At 46.8% G+C, this 13,152-nt stretch overlaps 1 protein-coding gene across 1 annotated transcript in view; it reads left to right on the plus strand.

Moving 5' to 3' along the window:
• The window catches only part of LOC135900947 (nucleolar and coiled-body phosphoprotein 1-like), a 74,156-nt gene that overhangs the window by 37,247 nt on the left and 23,757 nt on the right, over nt 1–13,152 (plus strand). The window contains exons 9-12 of the mRNA XM_065430574.2: nt 3,113–3,214; nt 4,095–4,193; nt 7,486–7,536; nt 10,767–10,829. Coding sequence (XP_065286646.1) covers nt 3,113–3,214; nt 4,095–4,193; nt 7,486–7,536; nt 10,767–10,829 — 315 coding nt within the window. The remainder of the gene's footprint in view (nt 1–3,112; nt 3,215–4,094; nt 4,194–7,485; nt 7,537–10,766; nt 10,830–13,152) is intronic.

Here is a 13,152-nt window from a genome sequence, read left to right on the forward strand (position 1 = left end):
GCTTCACCAAGGCCATGCAATTTGTTATGTACTGAAGATGGTATAGAGGAGCTGTATACGCATCTGCAGCACAATAGCTAGACGTGAAAATATAATGTGATCATGAGTGAGGAAAAAAACAAAAGCCACTCTTGCACTGAGTGCCTTGCAGCTCTGTGGAGGCACGAAGTGGTTAAGAACTCTGGGGTCACAATGCAGTACGCCTACTTGTTAAGGGTAAAAAAAATAACAGTAAGTAATACAGGTGGTAGAACATTGTTCCTAAGAAGCGCTCACGCTTACGCTATCACGCGAATTCAACTGACAATATCTAAACCGATAGTGAGGCCTCGAATTACTCTAATAAGGTGCGCTGAAAAGGCTGGGCGTCCTCACGTGAACGCAAGTTTGATGGATCAATAGACTTGATGTGTTTGTGAGAATCATCTTCACTATACAAGTAGGCTCTACGGGAATCTGGGGGCATGTTCCCACACGGTTTATCTGCGTGTTTTGAACACGAGACAACTTGGTCATAAATCCCTGTGTAAGGGTATAAAAAGACTGGGTGGGCAAACTATCGACGTCTGAGAGTCGATATAACTGCTGCATGGTTGCCAAATACTGCTGTTTTTTCTCTGGTGGTGGAAGAAAATTACACGAATGATCGCTAGATGTTCACAAGAGAGCTAACAGCACAAGATAGAAGAGGACCAGTGATAATAACATGATACGTGGTTGCCGGTTTCATTGTCGACTCATCAATCAGACACACGGATCTATGCAGAAGCCCTGGTAACCCATGACTGAAATGAAGTAGAGCATGCCGATGGTGTAGTCACAGCGGCGGATGCGACGTCGATGGAGATATTGTAAGAGGAGGAAACATTTACAATGAGAATAACTTCCTTTTTCTGTGGCGACTATGAAAAGTCACCTTAGGGTTTTACACACTGCAATACTTGGAGTCATGTGGCAACGGGAGTAATCTTCTGGACGGGCGACTTGATAACCTGGAGTGGAGGTGTTATGACTATGCATTAGGGATGTCGTGCACTGTAGCCTTCCTGGTATCATTTCCGTGCTATATTTCCGTACTTTTGTGCTACCATAGCTCCCTGATACCACTTCGGGGCTACAAGAAATCTATGTCTAGCTATCTAGTCGATTCAGAAAAGGCTGTTGTCCTGGACCACTGCCGTTCCTCGCACCTGTTCAACAGTTTGGTCAAGTGAAAAATGTGTTCATCTTTGGATGGTGCCGAAGATACAATGATACTTGTAGACGTCGGTTACAGAAGCAGCAAACATGTGCCGTTGGCTGTTGTCAGATAAACTGTGGTGGACATAGAAATAATGCGATGATAGGTTTAACAAGGCGCGCGGACAAAGTGACCACAAAGCATGGACCAATTTAGCACGTTAATTGCTCAGCACTTCTGCATAATTCTCAGCGCGAATCGAGTTGTAGATTCGCTGCTGCCTACAGCGGTGGAAAGGGTCTGCGTCTCGGAATGGGTCCGATTCGATGCACCTATTATATAAGATATTCGCATTCGACTTTGTAACACAATCGATCCGGTAACACATCGGCAGCAACAGTATGGCTTGTGAACGCTAGCAGTTTGTTTATTCTGCATATACCACACGCCTCTCATCCGGTAGTACGAAACAATAAAGAAACAAATAAAAAATCAATCCATTAGTCCATATATCAATGAAATAACAGACAGACAGACAGACAGACAGACAGACAGACAGACAGACAGACAGACAGACAGACAGACAGACAGACAGACAGACAGACAGACAGACAGACAGACAGACAGACAGACAGACAGACAGACAGACAGACAGACAGACAGAGACTGTCAACAAATACCTGGCAAGTTATTTTGACGTTCAAGGTAAACTTAACGTGCATGCAAATTTCCAGGGTTGTGGAGGTGACATTGGTGTGGTGAGTTACCTTGCGGTACAAAAGACCCTTCATCATCATCATCATCATCATCATCATCATCATCATCATCATCAGCCTGATTACGCCCACTGCAGGGCAAAGGCCTCTCCCATACTTCTCCAACTACCCCGGTAATGTACTAATTGTGGCCATGTTGTCCCTGCAAACTTCTTAATCTCATCCGCCCACCTAACTTTCTGCCGCCCTCTGCTACGCTTCCCTTCCCTTGGAATCCAGTCCGTAAGCCTTAATGACCATCGGTTATCTTCCCTCCTGATTACGTGTCCAGCCCATGCCCCATTTTTTTTTTCTTGATTTCAACTAAGATATCAGAAACTCGCGTTTGTTCCCTCAGCCAATCTGCTCTTTTCTTATCCCTTAACGTTACACCTACCATTCTTCTTTCCATAGCTCGTTGCGTCGTCCTCAATTTAAGTAGAACCCTTTTCGTAAGCCTCCAGGTTTCTGTTTCTTACTTGAGTACTGGTAAGACACAGCTGTTACATACTTTTCTTTTGAGGGATAATGGCAACCTGCTGTTCATGATCTGAGAATGCCTTCCAAACGCACCCCTGCCCATTCTTATTCTTCTTATTATTTCAGTCTCATGATCAGGATCCGCAGTCACTACCTGTACTAAGTAGATGTATTCCCTACCACTTCCAGTGCCTCACTACCTATCGTAAACTGCTGTTCTCTTCCGAGACTGTTAAACATTACTTTAGTTTTCTGCAAATTAATTTTTAGACCCACCCTTCGGCTTTGCCTCTCCAGGTCAGTAAGCATGCATTGCAGTTGGTCCCCTGAGTTACTAAGCAATGCAAAATCATCAGCGAATCGCAAGTTACTAAGATAATTCTTCCCGATCCAGGTCTCTGAATACCTCCTGTATCTGAAATCTGAAATTAAACCGTGGTATAGTCTGCAGTAGAGGTCGAAATATTTCCGAAAAAGAGCATAAATGGACAACCTCGTCAGAAAAAAAAGCTCACCCTGTTTTTCATGTAGTTGTCTTACTGAACATTTTATTTAAACTTGGTAGCAATTGTTTCGTATTTTTAACTTACCAAGTGCAAGTCGCAATATGTTTTCATGTTCATAAGTCTTCGTACTGTGATGCGACCAATACTTGCTCATGTGTTTAGCACGTGCTTCTTCTTTCTGACTACTGCAGGAATTCCCACGTCATGCCCAGTGCTCTGTCCTGCAAACTTCTCGTGCCACAAAATGCAACCACTCGACGCATCGCGGTGCTACGTGGCTCCTTGCCCCTGCGGTGAGTACAGCTATTTAACATTCCGAGTTGCTCAGCGCTCACGAAGGAAGCATTACCACTATTTTATGACGTATGGCACCTAAGCTTATTTATTTTCTTAATGTCTCGAAAAGCTCTGGAAATTTTCCCCATTTTGTGTGATTGGCATGGCGCGGCAAACAAACTTTGCGATAGCGTAGCTTAGGAAGACGTTGTATGGTAAATGTCTATGCTGATTGCCTAGAAGGACATTGCAGTGAAGGGAAGCAACACTTTAGTGTAGAAAAGAGGCACCAAATTGGGGAGTTGGCCCATGTTCACAGGATTTGGTACATCGCAGGCCACAAGCGCCAGAGTAAGAGAGCAGATGAGCAAGCGCTGACGCGCAAATATAAATTATTTGGGGAGAACAGTGCCTATAATACTTTGCAAATGAGGTGAGTGTTGTGAGCCAAATGCAAACAAATAATTGAGAAAGAATGTTCAACTATTTTAACATTGAAATAGATGTTTTCGGCAAAATACTTCGAAATGAATGGATATCTTCGAGATAAAAGGATCTTTTGCAAGTGCTTCTGCCACGTGCGAAGTAATGGGTAGTTTCGTGGTTCAGTTTGGTGAGGCCAGTCAGCGAAGCGATCTTAACGAAGGAAACGCCTCATTGCATGCTAGTAGCGGAAGCCGGACCATGCACTACTTCAGCGACGTTCCCGTGGGGCCTTTGTGTATGAGTTTATTTCTCAGATCGTCAATGAAGGCCACGGTGTTGTACTTTCATTGCGTCTGAAGAAAGATACAGTGGAAAGGCCATCGCCGTTTGTACCAAATATGCGCAATTGAAGCACAACAGCAGCTCGCAATGAGTCTCATATTGTCTGATTTACTTGTTTATCACGCGCAGTTCGCGACTCGTGCCCCAACCCATGTCCTGGTGGGGAGATCTGCGACCTGAACACGCCGATAGGATCCGACGGATGCCTCATCTCTCCCTGCACCTGCGGTAAGCATTTAGCGTGAGGGGTAAATCGTTCACTTGCTGCTAACCCAAATGTGCCGGCGAATGTCGGGCCGCCACTTACGCCTTTCAAACGAGCCACCAAAGAGCCCGTAAGACGTGTACAGCGATACGTCAGGAGACAGGCGGACCCGGTGGCTCAGTGTATATAGCGTGCCACCTGCTAGTAGGAAGGCGCGGATTCGAATGAGTTGATTGGTCGTGAGAGCAAGCAACCCCGTGGCGGAAGTGTGAGAAGAAAAGCATAGTGCTGAGCAAGACGGGCTCTGCGGCGATGACCTCTACGAGATGGTGCCAAAGTAGCGCGCCGTCATCTGTTCACTGATGGCGTGCGACGAGCCCGTAGTCCGATATCATGTACGAGAACAAGCGCTGCATGAGCGGAGGTTTGTCTGCAGCGGCGGCTGCTGTGAATCGCGCCCACACGTCACCCACGCGCTGCCTCTCGCGACCTCCCGATTAGCTAGGCAGTCGCGCCACACTTCACTCCGTTTGCGATGTACCGCACAAGACAGACTCTCCGTGCCAGTCAATATATCGCCATATGAAAACACGTATTCAGCTGCGCTCAAATTTTGAATCGGCGAGTATTATAATGATCGGTGATTTCTTTTATTTGCTCTTCTGTTTGCACCGTCGCCTTATGTATCTTATAAAACACACTCTAAGTCTTGGAGGAAATCCCGACGAGTGAGTATCGTTCTTTCGAGATTCATGCGTGCGCGACCGCTCCGCCATCCGCAATAGTCTCCCGCCATTAGTCGCATTCGCGAAGTCAGTTCCACAGTTTCGGCACACGTCTCAAAGAGGAAGAGTTTCGGCGGCTGCTATAGAGCTCGGCGCCAAAGTGCTTGAACGCTAATCAAAATTAAAATTGACATTCATCATGAGAGGGGTTCTGTCCGTTTTCTTCGTCACTGAAGAGCGGCACACACCCAGTGTTACGTACCAAGTGACCCAAATTGGTCCAATAGTGGGTTTCAAATTCGGTTCTCTCAGTACAGCGGCTCAGTGCTCTAACCATTGGCCTGTAGATTACCCAGTCACCTAAAATCGCGGGAATACAGTTAAAGGTATAGACAGGCAGGCAGACACACAGTGCTGATAAGTGCGTGAACTGTCTTAAGAATGCAGATAGCCTTACAGCCAAATTTAAATTCATATGAAATTTTTGTTATGCGTATGCACTTTATAGATACACTATAGGCATTACGTGAATATGAGGGCAAATAAATATCCGCACAGTCGTTCTGCGGGCCACGAGCAATATTTTAGACCCATGCGATTAAATAATACTCGTACATGTGGGCGCACGGCTATAGGAATCGAGGGCATGAAGAAAAATGTTCTTTGGTGACCACGGCAAAAGAGAGCTGCTATTGGCCGCGAGATGAAGCAGAGAGGCCACCTGGCAGGCACTGGTTGAACCACGGATATTAGGGATTGCGCCTCGGCTCATGTGCTAAACCCTGCGTGTTTATACGTGCCGGTATGGCACGCATATATCTAAAGACTATTTCTAGCATGGTTGTAGTGCGGCCTCAAATATTGGTGCGTATTTTTTGGCGGTGTGCAAAAGGGTTTAGGTGGGTGCTGTCATCTTTCCGCTGTTGCAAGTTCTAGTAGCTGCCCACATCGACCGCGCGATGTGTGATCGTTGCGCCCTCCATTCGCCGCAGTCGTACCAATTTTGTTGTCGCTTTGTGTTTCGAGTAAACCACAGAAAGTTTCTTCCCTCGTTTTTAAGAAATCAAGTGGTTCCAGCGACACGTGAATGCTGCGATTTTGCGAATTTTCGCGATTTGTTGCAATTGCGCAATATCTGTGATAATACGCAACGTTAACAAGGTGGCGTGAACATCACTCATTAGTAAAAAAAAGAAGGAAAAAGACAGAATTGTTAACAATCACTTATTATGGCGTCATGAAACGATAACTGCACCGTGATTATTGCGATCCTTACATAACCTTCGTTTAGTGTTTACGCGGTGGCCCGAGGTGTTCTTTTCATCAGTGGTTGGGCGGGGGGTGAAGGGGGGGGGGGGGGGGCTAAGGTAATGAGATGAGGGTATGAATCTCAAGTAAATGAGGGTAAGTAAATGAGTGCTTTGACTTGCTGTTACAAAACAAAGTTAAAACATAGGGTATTAGTGGAGGTTCATGTGTGACAGCAGTCCCTAAATGGAGCACGCCATATCACTTAGTTTCAAGGTCATTTCTGTAGTTTTCTGTTGTCACTCTTCAGTGTGGATTTGTTAGCTTGACAGAAAACAGCGACCATTATTACGTAAAATAAAACAATCTAATGATATTAGCTTCTCAAATGTAACTTTGCGCGGAACTACGGAAGGCTAGCTTTGCCCTTAAGCGTTTTAAGTGTTACTGCGATCAAAATATTCTCGTCTGAAACAACGTAGAGATCCTGCGAACGTGCTGTCACTCACAGTGGCCTGGCTTGATTACTTCAACTCATTAACTGTCTGCATTTCGCCGCGTATTAAAGTAAAAAAGAAACCGAAATGTATGCCAGCATATGATGATGAAGTGCGCATTACCTTGCTGCTTTGACTTCGTTGTACAGAGATACTGACATTTTTATAACCAGTGCGAAATTCCCAGAGAATGTGGTAACAGTTGTGTTGTACAGAAATTTTAGTAGAATATGGGAACGCCAGCGAAACGTACACAAACAGCCCCAAGGAAGTACCGAAACACACACTGTTTGGCCGAGTGTACATCACCGCTTGAATGAAGCGTTCAGCTTCTTTCAGATAAAACTAAGCTTTCGATGCGTTTCGTGCGAAAACGCGGCATTGCAGGCTCATATGTTGCCATCAAGGCATTTGATTACCATAAAATTGTACTTAAATCCTTTACAGAAAAGTGCCGCCGTTTATACTTCATCGTGTGCCGCCGACCGCTAACACGGCGACGGTGCTGCCACCTGTAGCTCCATCTCGCGGGGAACACTGAAGCTTAATTTGCCTGTCTTTTTTGTAGCAGCCTGTGGGAATTGTACCTTAGACTGGAAATTATGTACATGTAGGAGCATTATTGTATGGCTTATTTTATCTACATTGCGGCAGCGTACGCTGCTTTAAGTTTAGAAATATTGCGCCGAACATTCATACCCGCCTGACCGTTTTCCGAGTGTAAGAAAATAAACCTCCCCCCTTATGTCCAGCCCATCATTTGCTTGTGTTTTCACTTGCCTGCTTTACAACATTCTTTCTTTTCTTCTTTTTCTTTTTTTTTTGCTTCTACACGAAAAATGCAGTTCCTCAAAGTGGTCATGTGCAACCATCAGTCATGACACCTGAGCCAGTAGGTAGGTACCTACCAGGTGGCTGGTATATCATCGTCCATTTAAAAGGAGATACTTCTTTTATTCTCTCTCTTTCTGTAGTGCCGCTAACCATCGTCTCAAGGGACCTGATATTCGCAAGAAGCGGAGATTACCGTTAAAATTGGCTATTTCTCTCAAAGGCGAAGCATTGAAAGCAGACAATGTTTAGCGTTTCGTTGGAGACGTCTCAGATGGCCGGCTCGAGCCCCTTGATGGCACCACTCCTCGCCGTTAGCTGGCGTGATGCGGAGCACCGCCGGCGGCGCTACAGCTCGACTGCACTGGAATGGGGGACTGGGTGCAGCGGATGCCTTAGCAAGCGCCGAGGGCGATTCAAATACGCCGAAATTGCGCCGGTGCCTGCTCGACGCACCATCGTTGTTGCGTCGTGTGCATTGCTTTCGTCGCTCTTTATCCATTTTATTTACCACAGAGCGGCGGGGAATAAAATCAGTGTTTCTTCCACCGAGTACCAAAAGTAGATGCAGCATAGTGAAACGCCTGTCAAAGCTCCGTACAGCGGCGGTAGGGGCCCCGACGCAACAAGCGTGCGGCCGGCGCGTGGGACGGTTCATTCAGGTGAAGGCGGCGGTGGCGCCACCAACCTTTCCATAAAAGAAGCCTCAGCGGGGAGCCCGCGCTGGACCCACTTCCCCATCTAGTACATGCTAATGCAGGTGTCGCACGTCTATGGTGCTCAAGATGAGGCCGAAAGGACACCGTCGGCGTTTGTGAGCGCACGAAGATAGGATTCGATGTATTTAGCACGATATATCCTGCCCAGGCAGGAACGCTAACGTATGTGAAACGCACACGTTCATGCCAGCAGCAAAAGCCAGAACGTCGACAAAAGCCTACCGAGTGAAGCGTGACGGTGCACACACTTGGTTCCGTTCCTTTCGCAGCCAAACGCACTGCGTGTTTCTGGAAACGTAACGCTCAATGCGCGTACCACGCATGCGTGTCAGTACGGTGACAGCACGACGGCGCCCGCGCCGACGACACGACTGCTTCTTAGTGGTACACATAATTCCTATGAGAATAATGCATAATACGGCTCATAGAAATTGGCGCTATTGTCGACGTCTACAGTCGGAGTTGAGCGAACTTAGAGTGTCATGCTTTGATGCAATGAGAGTTGCTGAAAGACTCAGAGATGTAGTTGCAGCTTATAGCGAAATAAATCGCATCGTTTGACTTCATCAATGTGCTTCGCGGCTAGAACCACGCCAATCGATTCATCCATTATGCAGAGGTCACATCCAGAATGCATGTCGCTTTCACATTTTATCTCGTTTAGTACTCGGCGCCGTGTGCAAAATATTCTTGTCTCATGTGGAATTTTCGAAAAGAATATATGGAAGAAATTTTCATTTACGGGAGGCCTGGTTTAAGCACAGGAAGAACTCCTCATTTATTGAGAGCCTTAACGTGATCATGAACTGTCAAGTTTAAAGACACCTGACCCAACACACCAACACTAGAAAAAAAAACGCGTTGCTCCGCGCTGTATACCCAGGGATGGTTTCCGTTGCTTGCTGGTCCACAAGCTTTACTTGCGAGTAGGCGAATACTGTTGCAGCAAAGGTCACTATTCCCATCGTAACAACTATGTCCCATCGAAGGAATAGCAACGCCCTTCTAATCCGTCCCCCAAAACAGATTATTCTCTTTCGCAACAAGTGAACATACAGCCAAATTTTCGAGGTATTCAACAAGCGTATAGTCACATTTGTTTCCAAAGTTAATACACGAACATTAGGCGGCTATTGACATCCTTGACGGATTTCTTGTGAAATGTCCACAGCGCTATGGGCCCTAATATTAGATGCGGGTAAATTGTTCGCCTTCGAAGTGAGGAGTCGAAATGATGGGGTCTCTGCACTGGGTTGAGCTTTTTGCGTTCAAGCATACAGTATGCTCTACATATCGTTGTCGCGAGAGATCTGTCTGTTTTTGTAAACAGAGAGGAAATAAGTGTATCGGGTGCACTTTTCCCATTACTGAGGCGACATTACATACGCCTCTAGCTTATTCGGCATTTTTTTCTTTTCTGTTATGGATACGTAAGCACTCCAGCATCAGGGGGTTTACTGTGTGAACGATGAAAAGTTATGACATCGAAAAATTCAATTGGTTCGTCTGCATGCGCTGCTTCTATGTTGGCTGATTTTTTTTTTTAGACAACCCTGGGTAGTGTGTTTCTAAGCTGCATCTCGTCAATGCACTTGCCGCAACTCGGTGGCCTGAAACAGTCGAGGACCGACCCTTTCCGTATATCTCCGTTCAAATCACGCACACTGCTTGAGCAAGGCAGCTGCACAATTGTAGAGCGGAACGTCGACCACGATAAGTCCCTTCGTGACTCAGACTGCGGCTGGCAACACTGATTTTCAGTGGTCGAACAACGGCGCCGGATAGCTGTTCCCGCTCGCGATCACGGACGCCTGTACACATTCTGCACGAAACGCGAGGTGTCGCTGCGAGCAGTGGTTCCACCTTGGCATGATGACGTTGCACTGACGGGGCATAAAGCCGCGCTTCTTGTTCGACCGCTTTACCCCAGCAACACGTCTGGTACGTGGCTGGCGAGTTGTAGTCTCACTTTAAATTAAAAACTTGGCTCACTGGGAAGGACGTTAAAGACATAAGCCTCAAATCTATTTTGCAGATAAATGCAAGCTTATGATGTAAATAAGAAAGCACTGATGGTCAGACACAATGAAACAGCGTTGAATCTACCGCAGCTGTATGCAACGCAGGTGAATGTGCTGTAAAACATAGCAAGGTGACGAAATATGTTTTCTTTTTCTTTTAGTAATTTTGCTTCGCAACGCTGCTTTATCTGTGCAGTACAGAGTTCTTTCTGCTACCTAAGCGGCGATAAGGCTTGCATTGGAATTCAATACAAATCGAGCACCTGACAGTTTTTGTCTTTGCTGCTGTGCCATTTGTAAATCACGAAGCCGGCGGTGGGTCTCTCTTCCTGCCGGCATACCACCTGTGGCTCTGAAATTCTTCTAGGGAACATTGCGGCTAACAGACTTATTCGAGAGGTGATTTTTCCGCCCAACCACCCCCCACTTCCAGCATTCTTCAAGTACGTTCAAAAGTGCGCCAAATGCTTTGATTATCGCTAAAGTGTAGAACGTGATTCTACGTGTAGTTGAAATCAGAATTCGTGAAATAACGCAAGCTGTACTTTTTTGCAGAAATCCCACGCACAGCGGACTCAATTACGCCGGCCCACTCGAATTCTTCAGCTACAGGGCACGGTGAGTGATACGTTTAATTGTGGTGTTCATGTGTTCGTGGCAGTGTTGCGTGCACGGTAACGTGACACTCGTGCGCGGGGCGAGACGTCGCGCCGGTGGCGGCACATGCCGTGGTGTTCCAGACCTGATGATGCTTCTGATAATCGCCAGCAGCTGACAACTGATATGGCAATGGAATTCAGCCGCCTTGTCGAGTTTCTGGCGGTAGAATTCAAGAGTAGAGCTGTGTGATCCAGCGTGGTCGGTGCGGTGGCCATACTGGCGACAAGGTAAAACTGAGCTTACGTTGCGGTAGGTCAGTGTTACATGTCTGCGCACGCCTCTTTCGGTATGCCACAGTTCAACGGCTCTTCGTCAGAGTCATGGATCGGACACCTGCAGTTTTTCTTCAAAGTGAATGGCACCACCAACCCCACAAATAAAGGCCACTTGCGGACGCTTTGTGGTGAGGAGAACTATGGCATTACGTGTGCTCCAGTACAGCCAAGCACGCCAGGCGCGGTTAGGTACGACGGAATCGTCACAGCACTTGAAGAACGCTTTCACCACAGGCTGTTCGAGCAATGTTCCAGAAACATAAGTGGCTGGATGAATCTTGTGAACGACTGCGTAATAGCGCTATGAAAGCTAGCTACGTTCTAGGACTTCGGTCGACCACAAATGACAGCAACGACGACGCTTCGGGCAATGACAGCACCCACGTGAGTCGGGAATGTTGCGTCAGCGTTCACGTCAACAACTACACGAGGCGCTTTGGTGGGGATTTCGACAGTTCCATCATTGGAAGTGATGCTCCGCGACCGGCTCGTGCGTCGTCAACGTGGCGCAAACCACCAGCCAACATTTATTTGCGGAAAAAAGATCTGACTTTTATAAAGGCTTCTGATCTCGCCGTTCGCACGGATTTTGCTGTTGATCAATAAGTGATGGTGAGCCTACCTGAAGTTAACAGGGCTTCCACGAGTGGAGCTTTAGGAAACGCTATAAAATCTGTCCAATCAAGCCAGTGTACAGCTCGTCAGCGATCCTGGCCGTGTTATGATTGTCGTGATTCAACCACATGCAAGTTCGAGATAGTCTCGTGTAACCGCAGTCAAGAAAAAGGACCCTGAAGAAGGCGTGCATAAAGAATGAAGAGAGCAACGAAGAAAGGCTACCAGTGTAATATTTTTTCAAGAGTGACTGGAAGAACGCTGACGACAGGAAGAAATCGAGGAACAGCTGTCATGCTTCATGACCTGAACGCTGTAATAGGCGAGTTGACTGCACCGAAGATTACATTGTCAGTCCGTGTGAATCACAGAGCAATGACTTTCGAGGTCGGCTTAGATGCGGCTTGCAGCATGGCCAGCCATATGACATATATTGCGCTACCAGGCTAATGAACCCGCCTCAGCTTGAAACGTAAGGCTTTCATCTTCGCACATAGTCAGAACAATTGCTTAGATTACTCGGATCTGCCACGTTGCTGGTCCACAAGCTTTACTTGCGAGTAGGCGAATACTGTTGCAGCAAAGGTCACTATTCCCATCGTAACAACTAGCTAAAATGGTAAACAGTTTCCAGTGCCACATGCTGAAATTATGCATCAGCAAATTCACCGTTCTACTTTAGGTGCATGGGTCGAATGGGTGCAACAAGTGCAAGTCAAGCAAGTTGCATTCGCTTGTAGTCCCATGACCTCATCGCAACCCACTGGGACGCCGCAGGTCATAAGTTCTGGAAAAGCAGTGACTGTCACTCATCTTACAACCGGTAGTGTCAACCTGACACAGATGCTTTAAAAAAAATATCGTTTTGTCTTCTATGAAGACATCGCAGAACACACCTTGGCGCGAGTGCAGCTGGAACTAGCCGAAATAGCGAAGTTCAAGCTATTGAACGCACGCCCTGTCCTATTTGAACTGCGCTCTGCAGTGGAAGCCCTGATCGAGAAGTTTGCAGAGTATGGAATTTGGAAGAGAACTCAACACTCCGATTAGATTATTCAGCTCGTGTGGGGACGCAAGAATGATGAAGGTCGGCGTGCCTGCAGTGACTGCCGCAGCAATGTGAACGAAAGTACAAAAAGGCTTCCTACATCCTGCCCACAACTGAGCATGTGTTCAACATCCTGCCAGGAGGCAGAGTATTAATTGGCTTTGAACACCGGCACAAGCCTACCAGCAACTACATGTCAGGTCAACGACATTTGATCTCGCTATGTAAACAGACCGACCCTAGCAGCATCATTTGTGAGCGGCGACCACTTTTTGCGACATTTGGCATACCTCGTAACCTAATGCCAGTTAACGTGAGGGCATTTATTTCTGTGGAAATTCAA

This window comes from Dermacentor albipictus, chromosome 2 (genome assembly GCF_038994185.2).
Source record: "Dermacentor albipictus isolate Rhodes 1998 colony chromosome 2, USDA_Dalb.pri_finalv2, whole genome shotgun sequence".
NCBI classification, from domain to species: Eukaryota; Metazoa; Arthropoda; class Arachnida; order Ixodida; family Ixodidae; genus Dermacentor; species Dermacentor albipictus.